The sequence below is a fragment of the Xenopus laevis genome, chromosome 2S (assembly GCF_017654675.1).
Source record: "Xenopus laevis strain J_2021 chromosome 2S, Xenopus_laevis_v10.1, whole genome shotgun sequence".
NCBI lineage: Eukaryota > Metazoa > Chordata > Amphibia > Anura > Pipidae > Xenopus > Xenopus laevis.
Window position 1 is genome coordinate 68,269,288 of NC_054374.1, and position 19,245 is coordinate 68,288,532.

The 19,245-nt window shown below is 39.0% G+C and overlaps 1 protein-coding gene and 1 long non-coding RNA gene across 2 annotated transcripts in view; one reads left to right on the top strand and one right to left on the bottom strand.

The window, feature by feature from the left end:
* Positions 1-5,841: 5,841 nt before the first annotated feature.
* Positions 5,842-8,230, bottom strand: LOC121400577. The gene is made up of 3 exons (XR_005965827.1): positions 8,171-8,230; positions 7,696-8,060; positions 5,842-6,614 (listed from the first exon to the last, which is right to left on the bottom strand). It is a non-coding gene; the product is annotated as an uncharacterized LOC121400577 (long non-coding RNA).
* A 1,541-nt stretch (positions 8,231-9,771) lies between these two features.
* The window catches only part of phactr4.S (phosphatase and actin regulator 4 S homeolog), a gene marked incomplete at its 5' end in the record, with an annotated part of 31,939 nt that continues 22,465 nt past the window's right edge, over positions 9,772-19,245 (top strand). The window contains 2 exon segments of the mRNA NM_001096508.1: positions 9,772-9,833; positions 15,035-15,097. Of these exon segments, the coding sequence (NP_001089977.1) occupies positions 15,082-15,097 (16 nt within the window).

Genomic DNA, 19,245 nt, shown 5'->3' on the forward strand with positions numbered 1-19,245 from the left:
TAAAAGTTTAAGATGCAGCTATTATCAAGCCCTGGGGGAAATGCTTTAGCTACTCAGCTTTGTGTCTTTGGAGTAATTTTGTGACAGCTTTCAAGGACTGCTTATTTCAGTTAGGTTGTTTTAAGCAGAAAAAAAACATATATAATACAAGCTAAACAATATATAAAAACATAATTACAGTGTTAACCACACTAACATTAAAAAAGTATTTATCTCACAATTTGCCCTATACTGTGAGACCCTAACACCTTGCCTTGAGTCCAAAAATATACCAGCACTAACGCTGAGAAACATGCCTTCGATTAAAATTTTAGTAATGATAATATACATATTGATAAAGGGACCTATTTGTGATTACTTACAAAAGTTTATTTTGTTATTGCCAAAATCCAGTGTGAGTATGGAAACTCATGGGGGATTCCTTAAATTCCATAAATAGGCCCCACAGTATTGTCTACCATTTGCAAATAACAGTAATATCCATTTCACTGAAGCTATTGTATAAGCTATACAAACAGTTTTGATAAATAGAGAAATTTGTATCTGTCATATGAATAAATGAATTAAATGGGGAAATCACGACATTATTGCTGCTATAAATCATTTTCTCTTGGGCCCATTTTACAAATCTGGTGCAAACTGGCCACGCTGCAGAAAGCCACAAGACACCAAACATTAACTATAGCCATCCTAACTTCTCTGTTATTAAAGTTAATAGGTGGTTGGTTGCTTTGGGTTACTGCACTGGGGAACATTTTTGTTTTGTATTGGAATCTGATGGGCCAAATGCACATCTTATATTCAGGGTAGTTCCTTTCTCTGTGGGTCAGCTCTCAAAATCCTTATATGTTTGCTATTTTTCTACATCTTAACTAACTGTTTTTAACGTATTTACAAAAGACTTTGTTGAATATAGTGTTGCAGCCACAGTAGAAAAGGCTGATCTGTTAAAATGTAGTGTGTGGGTTCACATGCCCCAGACCTATATCTTAAGGAGGGAATTTGTACAAAAAAAAAGAATAACAACACAATAGGCACAATCAGAACCCATGAAACTGGCGTGTGTGTATATGTAACACGTATTGTGTGATCTGTGAGTGCCTGGTGTGTTTTCAGGGTTACACTAAAACCCTGTATAAATGATCTTCAGCAACCTCCCATTGTTCATCAGCTTCCAAAGCACCTGTGTAGAAATATTTACTTTTTATCCCATTTGACAATTATCCTTATTACCCATCTTATAATATTATTTGTTCTTCATTTAAGCTTGTTTATATATTTTACCTATATAGTAACTTGCCTAAACAATCAGCTGACTGTTGTCCTGACCATAGCTCTCCTCAATAATGTTAAAATGTGTATTAAATTGTTAGTTGCAAAATCCTTAATTTTTTTCACGATTATGTTAAAGGCTTAACAACTTATAGACATTTAGAGCACTCTCATTTGTATGGATAGGTATAAATTACCTAACAAACAGGTAGCCATCCGTGTAGTCGAGAAGACTTCAAGAAAACTCCTAGTCCTGCCCCCTATTGGAAATCTTGTAAGTCAGTACAATATGGAGATCTAGACAGCTATGGGAATTGATATTCACAGTGGCTAATATACTTACTTCTTAAAGGAAAACTATACCCCCAAAATGAATACTTAAGCAACAGATAGTTTATATCAAATTGAATGACATATTAAAGAATCTTACCAAACTGGAATATATATTTACATAAATATTGCCATTTTACATCTCTTGCCTTGAACCACCATTTTGTGACTCTATTTGTGCTGCCTCAGAGATCACCTGACCAGAAATACTACAACACTAACTGTAACAGGAAGAAGTGAGGAAGCAAAAGGCAGAACTCTGTCTGTTAATTGGCTCATGTGACCTTACATGTGGTTTGTATGTGTGCACAGTGAATCTTACGATCTCAGGGGGCGGCCCTTATTTTTTAAAATGGCAATTTTCTATTTATGATTACCCAATGGCACATACTACTAAAAAAGTATATTATTATGATAATGGTTCATTTACATGAAGCAGGATTTTAAATATGAGCTGTTTTACTCAGTATCTTTTAATAGAGACCTACATTGTTTGGGGGGTATAGTTTTCCTTTAAGCAAAGGTATGTTTATGCCTATAGTTCCAGAACACCTGTTTTTTATAAATTATTTTTTTCCCCAAGAAATTACCAGTTCCTGTTTTAATGGCTCGTCTTCAGGTTCAGGGCATTCTCCAAAGTAATAATTTGAATAACTGTCAGTTTAAGACATTTTTGCAGTGCCATTTTTACCTAGTATTTCTATAGTCATCAGATACCAAAGGTCAGTAGCTGAATTCTCAATGGCACTGTCACAAAGTTTCCTTTTCTAAACTATACAACGAATTGAAACTATATTTGGAGAGAAGTGGTTGAACTACAGAGGTGTAGTATTTGATACAGTTACAAAACAAGGTTCTTTTCTTTCTTTCTCTCTTTTTCATCACAATTAACTGATACCGTGTGTGACTGTAGAGTACCCATTTATTATCGTAAGAGTTAACTTTTCTTTCTAATAAGGTTCTCCATTTATAGCAGACATCCTTCAAACTGAATTTTAAGAACCAGTGACAATATTGTATTACAAACTGGAATTAAAATGAATTTAAAGTGGCAGTATACCCCGTTATTTAACGAGTACAACAAATTGGGCTTGTTTTAAACATGTTTTAATCACAAAAAGCTTTATTTCCTGAGCTAAACAGGGAAGATGGAAGCTAGGCCATGTTTGGTCCTTGCAAGGTAGATAATTAAATTTCCAGTATACAACACAGACGCTTCCCCCTTTCATTTCATGATTAAAAGAATAAGGAAGGAGTATTCAGAACTAGCCTTATCCATTGCACTTATCTTGAACAAGGGGTCATATTACCTCTTGAATTTAAATTTGAAGTGATACACTAAAAAACTACTATACAAAATATAGATCATCCATTACTACGTGGCCTGCTTTTGTGTTTCTGGAATTTCCTGACTGATAGAATTTTTACCACTGAGATAATTATGGGTAATATCTTTTATGATTAAGTATTTTGAGAACATGAAAAGTGGTAGGCTGTTTCTGCTACTTGTACTTCAATAACCATCATTGAATTTTTACAAGTTTGCCTGGAGGACTGCTCTGTGAGTGCCTGTTCTACTATCCATACAGTAACTTCTAACACGAGTATAATACTACAGCATAAATATGGTGGCCTCTTAATAGAGGAACATATGAAGATAAAGGAGCTATCAACACGTTTTGAACATGTCATATCCATTATTAAAAAAAAGAGATTTTGGCTCAACTGTGACTCTGCCTAAAGAAGACTGTCTTCCAAAAGGCAGATTTAAAAATTCCATCGGATTGAGGGCCGCATCAATTCGTTGACACAGTCCTGGACTGCCTGTATTCTCGGTGCTGTGAATAGAGGGGAGAGATTCATTCAATTGGCGTGATCTCCAAATGTACAGGTCTCTGCACGTATAGCCAACTTTAGTCAGAGTGAAACCAAAAGATCAGTTGTAACACTGAAGGAGCAGAGGAGATATACAACTGCTATAGAAGAAACTATCAATAAAATAATCCAAACCCAAATACTTGAGTGGTGAGAAAAGAGCCAAGGCTGACAAAAATTAAGCATGTTTACAAATGTGTAATTATCTGGTCCGATAAGATCAAAATGTTACTTTTTGTAATTAAGTTAACTTGTGCGATAAGACTAAAATATACATGTTTGGAAAACATAAATTAGACCATAGTTATCTTTGAGGGGGATGCAAGGCATGGCACCCTGTGGGGCCCTACAGGATAGCAGACAAATGCTGATGTAAAGACACTCCATTCTGCCCCTATGATTTAATTTTTTATGCATGGGACTTAAACTGAGGGGTAGTTAGGCAAGTTGGTCAGGATACTGTCAAAGAGATGGTGGACAGGAGGAAAGAAAACCTGTGCTGATCTATATTACATATAATCCAACATGCATACTTACTGCATTCCATTACTGAGCCACCTATATCCCAAGAAAAAGAAATATGATTTTTTATCTAATCCCTTTTCACATTGTCCAATATGAAATATATTTGGGATATTGATAGAACTAAGCCTAGATTCCTATGACCTTTTACTAATAGGTCACTAGTCCCTCATATTTGCTTATATTAGGCAATGGCCTATTCTCATATACTTAAAAGACAATTGTTCCTCCACCATTAAACTCTTTGTCATTACTCACTACTACTTAAATAATTTACAAAATCCTTCTTTTAGGCCAGTGACACACAGGGTGATTTTTAAAAACCTGATTGCGGTAACTAATTGCCTTATATTGATAGTGTTGCCGATTTGTACATTCCTGTAGTAAATATTTTACGGCTAGTCGCGGCTACACACTTAAAAGCAAGATCCAGTTGTGACTTGGAGTAACAGCGGCTCAGGAATCGCAGTGTTTTGTACATGTGACGACTTGTATTTCTTTGGATGGGAGGGAACCTTTGGTGATTAGTCACCGCAATCAGGATCTTTAAAACTCACAGCAACTAATCACCCTTTGTGTCATTGCCCTTAACTTACAAAGTCCCTCATTTGGCACACTTATTTCTGAATTCTGCCTTTACCTTTTGAAGTAATAATTTCTAATGTTGTTTTCTCCCTCACAGCTACATAATGTCCATGTTTCATGTACTGCTGTCATTTTGAAGGGTATTCATGGCATGCATTTCCCTTTCCAGGAAGCCAATGCTACATAGTTTCACCCTAAATCATTTCTAAAATCTCTAGAATCAAACTTGTTGGGAGCCAAACTTTGAGTTCCATGATGAATTCAACCTTCCCAGCAAATTGCTGATTTAGAAAAAAATTTTCACAGTCATGAATTAACATGCTGACCACAAATTGTGCTTAGTACTGTGCCTGTGGGACATGAAAGAAGTATGTAATCTTCTGTATTCTCCAAGTGCTTGTGAGGGTTTCCCCTGTATAATATACTTTTTTCTCACACTCCAAAAACTTACAGCCAGTTTAACCTGATAAATGATAGGGACCTTAGCCTATAAGCTCCACTGGGACAGGGATTTATGTCATTGACATATAATAATCCCTTTAAAGCACTGCAGAATGTACCTATGACTGTATGTGATATATTCTAAGTTTTCCCAATCACTACACCCCAGAGATTTGACTGCTGGGAATAGTAGAAGACATTTCTAAGACATAACTAGTAGTGATTAGTGATGAGCATAATTTTTCACAGTGTTTCACTGCAAAAATGACGCCCATAGACACCAATGGGTGAAAAAAATATTTTTGCTGAAGCGAAACAGGTCAGATTCGCCCATCACTAGTAGTGATGTGCAGGTCAACAAAACATTAACTCGCACATGACCCTAATTCATCCTTTTGCTACCTGCAGACTGCACCCGACCCTAACCCGGCTAGTGTCCCTATACAGAATATAGGCCCACACCTACACAGCTGTGATGTTACAGAGGGGGTAGAATGCTCATATTTAAAAGGCAAAGGCTTGATTCGGAATTGGGGCAGCGTGGGGTCACGGGTGGGATGGGCATTAGCTCTACCCCTCTATTAACTCACATACCAAATTTGAGAAGATACGCCCCCCCCTAGATACAAATCGTATCGATTTAATTGATCAATTCAGTGGGCCCAAAGCCCCCTCCCCAACTCTTTGTTTTCCTCTGCATGCTTACTGTCATGTTAGTAGGTAAGACTACCAGTTCATTCTGTAGAGCTTTACTCATTTGTCGCTATACTCTATACTGTATGACATACCTAAACTGAATAAATAAGCCTTTAAAAAAAGAATCTTAAATATTTATTCTCTACCCCTATAGTCAGGAAGCCATCCCTAAGCAACAGACTGGGAGGAAACTCCACCTTTTACTAGTTGTGGAAGGCAAATAATATAACAGAGGCAGCAAGTATGTAAGAAAAAACACGAGCAATCAGTACATTGACCAGATTTGCCTGACACTAGAAATTTTAGTTGTAGGGTAATAGCTCTGCAGCTGTGTGGAGTCAGTAGGTTCTTAAGAGAAAGAAATTGGTTACTTAATCACAGGCCTGGACTGGCAATCTGTGAGTTCTGGGGCTGCTGCAAGATGTCATTATTTCATGGGCTGGTGGGGGTCTGTTTGGGCCTCTGACTTTTTAAATGCCAGGGCTTATTATGAATCCTAGTCCAGACCTGCTTAATCATGGGAAATATATGCAGGGGTGATTCTGTTATGAGGCAAAGTTAGAAGCTTGTTTTTGAGTGTAAGGAGTCAAGAATATGTAAGTTTTAGATGGTTGTATAGATGTAGGTTTACTATATGTTCAATAAATGTGCTATTGTCAGATTTTTTGTAAAACTTGAGTGGTCAGGCTTTCAGCAAGCAAACACTGTTCCTCTTCCATCCTCCTCAGTTTAGAGGCAATATTAAAAGCAAATGCATGATGTAAATCAGTAGTTCTTGCCTGGTTGTAATATTTTCCTTTTTTTGCCTTTGCGCCAAGGTGGGGTGTGTTTGAAACATCGGCATTAGTGCTTATCTGTTGTGGGGAATCCAAAGCACATGTGGTGAGGATTGTCTGAAACAAAAAATATAACAATGTTTGAATGTAGGTCAGTTACAGCAATATTTGGGGTAAACATTTACAAGGGGTGGGTAGCAGTCCAGTGCATCTCTAGAACAAAATATGTCCCTGCATATAAGAAGGAGATTTCCTGATCCACTCATTGGTACTGTGACCAGGTCATGTGTAAGTGGAGGTAGCACATGACTCACCCTCTCTGATCTTCACCAAGTACCAGGGGTAGCTTACAGGGCAACCTGGAGCAGAAGGCCCACGTTCTATGCTGTGAGCCCTAAGGTGACCAAGGACTCTAGAAAAGTAGGGGAGCAGGGACCCCATAAAAACGTAAAGGTAGTGAGATGCAGCTCTGTCATAGTACACTCCTGACTGGAGATTTTTCTAGACTGCTAGCCTAGAAAAATCACTATAGCGAAACCTCAATTTTACATCCCTTGATTTTTTGTGCTCCCACCTATATATCATGCAAAATGCACTTCCCTGATTTTAAATTTTCATGGTACAAATCTACAATTTCATCATTGTCCCTCTGGAAAGAAGGCAACATAATTATCAATCCCAGTAATCTTTTTACTGGCTCAAAACCAATTAGGAAGGTCAGTGGTTACTCATGCCACTCCTCCAATGTGGTTGTAACCCCAAAGGGGTTTAAGCAATTATAGAGCATTAGTCTAAGAGCCCACTTCGGATGGTACATCCATGCAAAATGTATCATCCTATGCATACATGTATCATCCAGAAATGACTCAATCACTCATTCTTAATCAACCTCTAATCAATATTTCATCAATTGAAAGTGCAGTGTCATAGTTTAAAACAAATTCATAAATATGCAAGGTACACTGTTATAAATATATACCCATAGTAATCCCAAAAAGTTTTCATAGTGCAATAAATATTCATATTAGCATAAAAACATTTTCTTCAGCCATAATAATCATAACTTATATGATATCACTTATATTCTGGAAAGAAGTCAAACACTTTCCCACGTAATACAAGCCACATGGGAATAGAATGCAATAAATCACGTGGTCTAAAGTACAAGTCAAACGATATTGAATTTTAAATCTCTTACCAGTGTGAGGATGGGGAAATGTTCCACTAGTAATTAAACATCCACAGGTCTTACATCCCCCACATCAAAAACATCCTGGTTTACTCACTGGTAACCAAGTGTCAGCATTCCCATTCTGTAGAGTCACCATCAGTAGATCTTTCAATGACCGGCCTCGACGATAGGCACCTATAGGGGGTGGCATCACAGTGGACAGCAGACTAGAGTCCAATTGTAAAAATGGCCAATGTTTTTTAATAGTAGTATTTACCTGCTGACTCGCTGGCATATAGTTAGTAACGAACACCATACTTTCAAGTTGATTGGTTTACCGTTTCCTTATCCGTTGTTGTGCTCCACAAGTTCTATGGGCCTTTTCCATCTAACTGTTGATTAAATCACAGGAATATAAATAGCCTGCTGTTTTGCTTTAGCCATAACAGTATTAATCTTGAACACTCTAATAACACTCAAATAAAAAGCGAATTTTCTTCACCTCAATACAGTGAGTGCTGATCCTTCTTACTCTCTCTCTCTCTCTATATACAGGGCCGCCATCAGGGGGGGGGACAAGTGTCCCGGGCATGAAGGGGGGCTTGGCAGTGCTGCACTTTTGAAAGAGCCGGGCCCCCCTTGAGAGCGACGAAGCCATGCGCCCATTTTTGAAGTCCCGAACAGCCGAAATGCAGAAGTACCGAAAAGCCGAAGGACCCGAAGCCACGAAAACAGCCGAACTCCGAAAGCGGCGAAATGACCCGAAGCTAAGAAAACATCCGAAATTGAAGTCTTGAAGCGGAGAAAAGACCTGAAGTCATGAAAACAGCCGAAATTAAAGTCCTGAAGCGGCGAAAAGACCCGAAATTGGCTCCTGCTTGCTTGCTATAATTATAAACTCCCAGACTGATAGAAACAAGATTCATATCATTTATACAGTTTAATTAAAGTTAATTTTGCTTAAATAACGTGATAAAATAGAAATTGGAATCATTTTTTTGGGTGATGGGTCCCCTTTAACTGTATATATGTATGACCCATATAGCAGTAGATACTTGTTTTACAACAAATTGGTTTATTTACTCAGCTCAGCTGTTTTCACAGTTCTAAGATTAGAACATTACTTTCTGGGAAGGCTTTGTGCTAAAGGAAGGAACTAATAACTAGTCGCTCAGAATAATGTTTCGTTTTAAGGAATCTCCCAACAGAGTAACTGCGTGGGAGTATTAGATTTTTCTAATGATCAGAAAGCATTTTTTACATTCCAGTCATCCTGTGTATAAATTGCAATATATAAGAATGTGCACATTTTCACTACTTCCACAAGTAACCCCAAAGAGCATAATAATTAGGGTTGCCACCTGGCTGGTCAAAATGATGGCTGATCCCAATGTTATTAATAGGGAAAAAAGATAAGTATATAGGAAGGGTGGCAACTCTAATAATAATAATAATGTTCCAACACAGGTCTGTCAATATTAGACAAGTCCAGGTTAGGACTGAGAGTCGAAATAAGACCTGGCATTTCCACTGCAAAGAGACCCAAACAGCCCAATAAATAGTGACAGTCTGTGGCATCTTACAGCAACCACTCTAGCATTTGCCAGAAGCCACTTATTTCCAATCACAGCCTGGACAAGTCCTCACTTTCTGCATCATGAACTACAACTACCAGAAAACCGCAAGAATGCCAGAGTTAAGCAAACATTTATATGGCTTTGCCCTAAACCTATAAGGCGAGGTCACTGTTATCGTAAGGCACTATTTGGAGAGAAAAAGAGCCTACACCCTTTCCCTAGAGGCTACATTTTGTCTTCTCAGCGGTGCCACTGCCACACCCTTTCGTAAGGAAACTTGAAACAATTCCGCCAGCGATCGAGGTACAGCTTCGGTACCATTTACACTCTCTATCAGGGGCGGTGCCCACCGTTAACTGTATTAGTTCAAGTTGTTTGGGTTTGCGAGCACTACATTTCCCACAAGGCTTTGCGCGCGTTCCTTGTTGGGGCTCGGATTCAAGCCACGCCACTCCAGGTAGGACTTCCGGTGATGTCAGAAGGGGACAGAGAGTGAACCCCGGGACAGAGAGAGCAAGAAGGCAGTGAAGACGGGGAAGGGCAGTAGCAAGACGTATAGGAGCAGCCAGACATCCCTGGAAACTTCAGGTGAGTTAGTGGCACTGAATACAGGAACTGGCTGACTCGTACCCTTTCAATAACTTCCTCCCCAATCCATTCCCACCTTGTCTCTTATCTCTTCATCCGTTCTTCCTCCATTTCTATCCCCTTCACCCACTTCCCTGTATATTATAAGCTCATCCTTTCATTCACCCCTTTCTCCTCCCTTTCCTAGAACTTTCACTTTTAGAATGTAAAACAGGTTCCCTAACTGTTAATGTTACAGCAACTTGCTGAACTGTACATGCTGTCCACTTTATTATGTTATTTCCTGCACTGCTGCAAAACCATTGGCACTAGTGTTCCTATTGATGTATTACATGAATCTTTTCTGTATGAACTACAATACTGGACATTCCTGCTAGCAAGTATGTTTCTGCATTTGAACTAGGGATGCACTGAATCTCAAATTTGCTTTGGAATTTTCTGTTAACTCCCCCCCCCCCTGCAGCTTAGGCTCCTGGCTATTTTCCTATTGATCAATTGATCAAAAGAACGGACTAGTCTAGCACAACTTCCTTGCCCAAATGGTGTGACTCCGAATTGTCTCAGGAGACAGATATGGATGTCCCCTTTCCACAGCCCCCTGATGGGATATCCAATCAAGAGTCTCTTTGTGAGCCTGAGACCAAATGTTTCCAGTATTAACCCCCATAATGCCAGTGCAATGCTCTGGCATGACACACACTTTCATAATTTTTTTTACAGACTTGCTTTATCTCTGTAATAATTTGACTACTTTGTACTTAGTAGTATCATTCTCTTCATTGTGATCCCCAACATGGACCATGTGCAGTTGAAGCCAGGTCTGGATTGGCTTCAATGGAGCATGATCTTGTGACAAAGATTGCCGTAAATCGTGCCTTTAGTGTGGTGGCACACGTTACGATTCGGGGGAGAATAGTCGCCCAGCGGGATGACATACGAATCACTTCAGTTTTCCAAAGTTGCCTCGTAAGGGAACTTCGAGCGACTTCGGAAAACGAACACTACGTATGCCATCCCGCCGGTGATTCAAATTCTTCCCAGCATTTAGAGAGATTAGTATAGGAGCAGCCAGACATCCCTGGAAAGAGAGATTAGTCGCCCCAAAGAGGAGGTTTGTCGCTGGGCGACTAATCTCCCCTGAATCATAGCGCAGAAAATGTGTTTGGCGAGTCTTTGGTGGTACAGTTTGGAAGATGGGTGAAAGGCCTATGGCAGGGGTCCCCAAACATTTTTTATCCGTGAGCCACATTCAAAAATAAAAAGCGTTGGGGAGCAACACAGGCATGGAAAAACTTCCTGGGGTGCCAAAAAAGGGATGTAATTGGCTATTGTTGGCCCCTATGTGGACAGGCAGACTATAGGAGGCTCTGATTGGTAGTGCACCTGCTTTTTATGCAACCAAAACTTGCCTCCAAGCCTGGAATTCAAAAATAGGCACCTGCTTTGAGGCCACTGGGAGCAACATCCAAGGGGTTGGTGAGCAACATGTTGCTCAAGAGCTACTGGTTGGGGATCACTGGCCTATGGAGTGCACTTGAGGTTGTCAGCAAGCTTTCATTCTCCTGTAAGGTGTAGTGCTCCAAATAACAAAAAATGTCTCAAATCTGGAAATCCTCCTAAGCATTTTGGATTTGGTACATATAAGGATGCATGTCAGCTCAATGTGTGATCTTCCTGTTTGTTCTGTCCATATTCATATAGTGCAGCATTTTTCTATCAGAACATGTTTACTTCTATCAATACAGTGCATCTTTAGACACTTGATGGAGTAATGCATAGTAACTGTCAGTGAAGTAAATAATGTGAATCAGCTATCAAATTTGTATGAGTTTCACAACTTGCACATAAAGAAAGTTGGGATAATGGAGTTTAAGTGGAGTTTTTTTTTTTTGGAGGGGGGTGTTATATTCAGGCATTGTCAAAGGTATCCTATACTTTTATGTGCTATTCCTCTGGTTTTTACTTGCCATGTTATCACTCTTCTTCATACTACAAGTTATTTTTCTGTACTTGTGTTGTTTTTCTGTACTGTTGCATTGATTTTCTGTCCGTTTGACTGTCAACCTTTGGCGTATTGCTTTATGTATATTTAAATTTAGTATTAAATACACATCAAATGTTCACTGTCAGCACTGCACACTTTGTTTCAATAGTCAGAATCAGGAGTGCGAAAGAGACATATACTACTTAAGGATGGGATTACATATTCAAATAATTGTAAACCCATTTAAATCGGACCCTCAGACTGTCCCTTTCTGCACCCTTGGTTCCTACTCTTGAAACAATGTAGAAGACTGCCCTCCTCCTGTCAAGACAGGTTTGTTAATCAACTGGCTTGTGATATATTGTTTCAAAATTCTGGCCTCACCATTGCAGAAAACAGCAAGGGAAAAGCAAATGCTGCTTTAAATGGCAAACCAATAGCAATTACATTGAATTTGGTTTTCTTTTATTAGGCGTGTTTTAGGTTAACATTCTCCTAAACACAGTTTTTTTAAGCTTTAATATACTAAAGGTTGGAGGGGAAAATGCGTTTATCTGACTGATTTGATTCCATTGCAAAAATCCATTATTGTAGTCAGTGGAGCAAACAAGCAGACTTGAGCAGAAGGAGTAAAATGTGCTTACTTTACTCTATTTAACTGTAGGTGGAACATGTGAGTTATGCATGGCTTGCTTTTTTTATCTGTGTTGTATTAGTGTCATTTGTTTATGTGACATTTATGGGCATGGTGGCTTCTCCCACTTCCTTTCAATAAGTGGTAAGTTATAAGGTAGGAGGAAGTTCCTCCTGAATTCTTATTGCTTTGCAATTGTTTTTCAGACTGCCCTGGGGATCACCTGATGATTTATTTAGATTTCTTATATTGGAGGGAATTTTGACTCTAGCACATAATTTATGAAGCCCACATGATCAGTAGAGGTGTGCATAAGGCAGGCATTCTTTTTGTGCATGTGGAGCACTCCGATGTTGGTGAGTGAGCGCTAGGTAAATATTAAGAGTACAAGTGTATGGCAGGTGTATGTGTTGTTTTTTTTCCTCCTTACTTTGCTGTATGTAGCCTGAAAAAATAAGAAAAACTCATATATTTCTGATGTTTTTACTTTTCCTAATTTGTTAGAGTGTTTTATACATAACTGTGTAGAGTATAATGCTGTCTTCTGCAGAAAGTTCAATATTGGCACTGTGGTGCTGTTTCTAGAATTGCTGTCCTTTGTTTTTTTGTGTATGGAGTTTATTTATGGCAAGGACCTTTTTATCTTTCACATTTCTTACTTTATTTTGCCAAAGGAACTGACTTTGGTCACCCCTTAGATTGTAACAAGACTTAGGTTATATAAAATAACATTAGAAATTCATTCAGAATGTCTGTGACAGCAAATAAGTGTTAAACCCAAATTTCACTCTAATTGACCATCATGCAAAGCTTCAAGTGTATCTAGGACAATGACCTCCCCAAATCTGACCCTAACTGGTCTTCAGGCTCAGTACCCCTTGGCACTTCTGCAGGCCCACAGTTTTGGGGCCACTGCTCAGTGCTCAAAAAAAGCCTCTAATATACAATAGGATCCTGCATCAGATTAGGAATTGGTGGAATACCCACAAAGAAGTCAGATTTAGGATGTAAAATCCTTGATTCTCTGACCAAGTGGGTGGGTACCTTGACTGGGTAATCAACAAAAGAAAAAGGTTGAAGAAATGTCTCTCATGCAATAAGTTAAACATTTAAAAAAAAAAAAAACGGCTAACAGGTATCATTTATGAGATTCATTTCCTGGACTATGATGTATGGTCACCTGGCGCGTTTCTGGCACTTTGTCAGAGGTCTGTCTCTGTAACATTGCTTGAGAGACACTTCTTCAACCCTTTTCTTTTGTTTTTTTATCTTTCTTATTAGGGGCTTGCCCCACCACACTCCCTCTCAAGAGGTTTTTCTTTTTTTTAAACCTGTTCAATTGCCTTGTGGAGTGACTTCACTTCTGGTGACAACACTTCTGGTTTATGCCAATCCTGGGTTGGGTTGAATTTAACGACTTGCAGGTAGGGACAGGTAGTAGTTCTGGGGAAGGGGTAGTGCGGGTAGGCTGGATGGGATCAGGTTGTGAGTCAGTGTGTCTGTGTTGGACACAGTTTGGCCCAACTGAACCCTTGCAGGACTCTAACATATAGCTCATTGACTTACCCACATTGAAACCAATAGTACTGCTTGGAAGAGCTTATGTTGTAGTCACGTTCCAGCTTTGAGTTAATTTAAATGTATGACTTATACAGAACTTGTGATAAGTATTCAAAAGGGGCAAGCCACATCCTTATTGTTTCTTTAGTGAATGTATTAGTGATGTGCAGTCTGGCCCGATATCCGCAGGCTTACCCGTGGGACGGATGAGTTTGTGCCAACCTCGCTGCTCCTCTTTCGGCGGGTTCTGGTGGACCTTTTCTGCCTACTATCCCCCCTGACCTTAGATTGCCGGCTTCCGACTTCTGGCTTCCTGTTTTATAGACTCGCATCTGCTCGCCTTTTTTGTGACGTCTTCAGTGGCGTGGGTCTATTAACGGAATGGGAAGTCGGGTGCGTGCCGGATTTGGGTTGAGAAAAACTCGACCAGCACATCACCAACACATGTGCATGTGCAAACATACCCACACACATTATCTACATACCTACCTTCCTATGTATCTATATATAAACACTCATAGAATATATTTTGCACTTCACGCTTTCTTACTAACTGCTAACATTTTATCCTAAGTGTTTCTTTGCTAATCTGCCTACTGCACCTGTCCAGACATGATTTTACGTTCCTAAATTCTTGGCCTTGCTTTCAATTTTAAACACTGAAGTCATCTGTGCTGCCTTCCCCATTTGATGATTCTTATAGCAAGCCTTTGATTTGATCTCACATTAAACAGGTCCATTAACCTGTACAGAGAACTGATCTACCCACCTTAGCAGGGGTAGGAGACTTATTTGTGTCTGTTTTCTATAATGGTTTGTGTGGTCTAGTGATGAATGGTGCAAATCAGAAGTCTCTATGGATAATAGTCAGGGCAAGGCAACCCAGACCATGTAAGAGGTTTTGCTGTAATGCAGGGCTAGATCTGGCAGTGAGCTTGTCACATTGCTGTTATGAATCATTCATTGTTTCTTTGGCTGCAGTTCTCTGCTTCCTATCACTGACCTGTGTTTTTATCTCAACAGGTCTGCCAAAGAATTTCACAGATTCCCCCTCCCCAAGAGCCTCTGCCATGGAGGACCGGAGCGGTGAGTTCTTGAGTGGGACTAAGTGGTTCACGCAGCCTGGATATATATGTTGGGCATTTTCACCTCACAACTCAATGTGTGAGAAAACGGCTTTTTCTGTGAAGTAGATTGTCAGAGTTTATTTCAATTAGAATATTCTGCATTTTTTTACTTTACTTTTCCTAAAGATTTTGGCTTGACCTGCTGGAACTATAGCTTTTTTCAGATCCTTTTATATTTATGTATTTATATGTATCTTTCTATATCTATCCTTATTTATCTAAAGGTATGGGCTTTCTTATCCAGAAATCCATTATCCAGAAACCTCAGAATTACAAGAAGGTCATCTCCATCATCAAATAATTTTCATTTTTCTAAAAAGTTTTTTTTTTTTCTATAATAGTAAAACTGTGCCTTGTGATTGATTCATACTAAGCAACAATTCTTACACTGTAAGCTCTAGGGGGCAGGGCTTCATTCCCACTGTGTCTCCTACCACATAGCACTGTGTATATTTATTGTATTTACTGCATACTTATATATTTTATTCAAGTACAGCACTGCGGCTCCTTAACATCGCTTTACACATAAAGTTATCCACACATACATACATATTGGTGACAAAACAATCCGATTGGGTAAAATTAATATTTAAATGTTTTTCTTAGCAGATTTAATTATGGTGATCCAGATTACAGAAAGATTCCTTATCTGTAAAATCCCCATGTCGGGAGCCTTCTGGATAATAAGTCCTACACCATCAGTCACTTTTTTTTCAGTGTTCACTTTTTATGTAGCCACTGTTCACAGGTATGGGACATATTATCCAGAATGCTTGGGGCCTGGGGTTTTCTGGATATTTGATCTTTCTGTAATTTTTCATACCTTAAGTCTAGTAGGAAAGCATATAAACATTAAATAAATCCAATGGGCTGGTTTTGCTTGCAATAAGGATTAATTATCTTTGTTTGGATCAAGTACAAGGTACTGTTTTTTTATTACAGAGAAAAAGGAAATTATTTTTAAAAATTTGGATTATTTGATTATAATGGAGTCTATGGGAGCCAGCCTTCACTTATTTGAGATTTCTGGATAACGGGTTTCCGGATAACTGATCTCATACCTGTACCAGCAAAACCACCACCATTATAGTATCTTGGTGATCTGTTTCTGGAATGCTATCTCCTTTAGTTCTCTTATTTGTGTGTATGAATATTCTTGCTGTAAATGACATGGTCAGTCTGGTTGTGACACAATAAAGGAACCACTATACACTTGACTAGAGAAGACATTCTGCTTTATGCCCAAGGATTGAGCTGAGCATATTGTAGTTTTATTAACTAAGGTGGAAATTGAGTTCGCACAAAGCTCAAATGGATAGGATAATTGTTGTGTATGAGAGGGTACCTTAGTCCCTATGTACATGATAATACCTGCCGATATTTGGAAATAGTATGATCTATTTGCGATTATACTATTCATGTACAACTTTCATATGCTTTTCATGTACAAAAATTTAATTTGATCAATGAGTTCCATTGTGCATTAATTTAATAAGGATGTTGTATAGGTTTGTTCTCTTTAATGTACAAAGCTATGGTGATGCTTTAATTGTTTGTTGTACTTAAAGGCATAAGGATAATTTAAGTACAGAACTGGCGGCAGCATGTTCAGCAGCTCTGTATTATCTATTGTAAGGGTAAGGACACACTGGACGATTTGTCGCCAACGTTTTTAAAAAGCAAATCGCGGCGACATATCGCTCGTTTTGTCTCTGAACAAAACCAAATGAAAGACGCCAGCTCCTGTGCCCACAGCACGTTTGTGAATCGCCTGTAGCTCCAAAACGCACTGAGACCCTTTTCCGAGCAATTTATCAGAAATAGCATGTACTTAGAAAAGCACTGAAATCTCCTAGACACGCACACATACAGATAAGTAGCAGCAATTGTATTCAAATTACAATGCGAACGCAATGACACAAGAACGCAAGCACGTAAATACGCCAGGTTACAGCGGGAAGCACAAACCGTTTCCGGTTTGGGTGGAGCACGTACTGCACAGAGTAATGGGATACAAATCGCTCTGTGCCAATAGTCGCTGTGAATCGTCTGTTCAAAAAAGACGATCGTCTTGTCGCCGCGATTTACTTTTTAAAAACGTTGGCGACAAATCGTCCAGTGTGTCCTTACCCTAAAGCTTCTAGAGTCCAGTGTACATCTGCCATTGTCCTGCCTGCAGATCTGTTTAATAGCTGTAGCTTAAATGCATTCTGTCATCATTGATGTAGTTATTAACAAATTGCAATCTGTACATTGCAAGTAATTCATTCTACCATTTAAAAATGTAACTCTTTCAATAAGTGCATTTTAAAGGGGTTGTTCACCTTCCAAACACTTTTTTTAGTTGAGTTGTTTTCAACTGCTTTCCATCTTTTATTTTTTACCATTAACTCAAAATTTAAGTTTAAAGTTTAATGCTGGTGTCTCTAGTGTTTCAGTGTGACAGCTCAGTGACCCAGAAGCATTCTGAACTGTTAAAATTTGCTTCATTCAGTTGATACATTTCTCAGCAGTATCTTTGGGATATTAGCAAATTTTGTATCAATCCGAACAGCTGCCTTTAATGAAACGCTGGGATTCTGCTCAACCGGGACAAGGATGACAAATGGATCAACTAAATGGATCAATTTAGAATAGCTTAAAAGTCGGTGACCCCCCCCCCCCTCCGAGCTGCTTTAGAAGGTGATTATGAAAGTAAGTGTCTATTGCTAACACCTTCAGCACACAGACAGCAGTATAGGCCAAGTGGCAGATCATTTCACTAATGTGCCCAAATATTACTGCTACGGTTACTCGATTCCTGTAATGTTAATGGTTCAAAGAATGTCGGGCTGAATGGTCAGCCCCTCTTCTTCCTTATCCAACAGAGGGCAGTATAACAACACAGAGATCCTGCTAAAGCAGTTACGTTTAGTCAACTTTTTTCCCACTTTGCAGTTGATATTTAGCTTTGATTGTCTAAACTGGGCTAGTCCACTTTTAGTGTACCTCTCCAGGCAACGTTCTTTTACATTTTCTAACGCTACTACTACTGTATCCAACCCTCAAATGTAGTATCTCACATTATGTGTGGGAAAGTATGGACAGACCTGCTCTAACCTATTATTTGGGACATTGGGCTTTTCCTGACGCTTTAACAGATGTGTTTTAAGTAGCCCAGAAATTGCAAGATTTGGCCGAATACCAAACCAAAAGGGAATCCTAATTTGCATATGTAAATTAGGGGAGGGAAAGGAAAAAGTGTGGGAAAATATTTTACTTCTTTGTTTTGTGACGAAAAGTCACGTGATTACCCTTTCCGCCCCTAATATGCATATGCAAATTATGATCCTGATTCGGTTTGGCCATGCACAAGGATTTGGCTGAATCCTGCTGAAAAGGCTGAATCCTGGCCAAACCCCATTCCTTTAAAACACTTCTTTTTTGGTGTTACTTTTACTTTAAGACTGAGTGTCAGGGACTGTAACTGTAACTCTGTGCACTTGGATTGCTGCCTCCCATTTAAGCCAAAAGCCTGGTTTAAAAATGCAAATATCTTAGGAGCTGGTGAAAAATAGAAAATGAATGTACATTGCAAAAGTGTTGATTAAGTTTATATCAATTCATTTATGTGGCTTTGATGCCTTAACAATGTTTTGTAAGCATTATGCCCCAGCACCATCAGTCAGTATTTTGATATTCTTAAATAATTACGGTTCCTTCTACTATGTATTTGTATAGCAGCTGGCAGGCTGTTTTAAAGATAACTTAGTTACAGCAGTCTCAAAAACAGGATCGCTGTAGGAACAGGGAGGTTATAAAAACAAAAGAATTGCTCATTCCATGAGAACATAGGCTTATGTGAAAAAAAGGGAGGGACAGGGGCTGAATCACTGGGACTGAGTCACTTGTAACCAGCTGTCTGCCAGAGGGAGTTTTATTGGGAGAGGTTTGATTGGTATTCTATAGAGTGATTTGTATAAAGTGGCAACTGCTGATCTTACAGATAGTTACATAGGAAGACAGGCAGAGCATGAGGGCAAAAAAAATTGAAGAGATGGAAAATTAGTCTGAGCAATCACTTGGATATAATGGAGTTATTTGTATAGATTTTAAAAGCAATCCCCA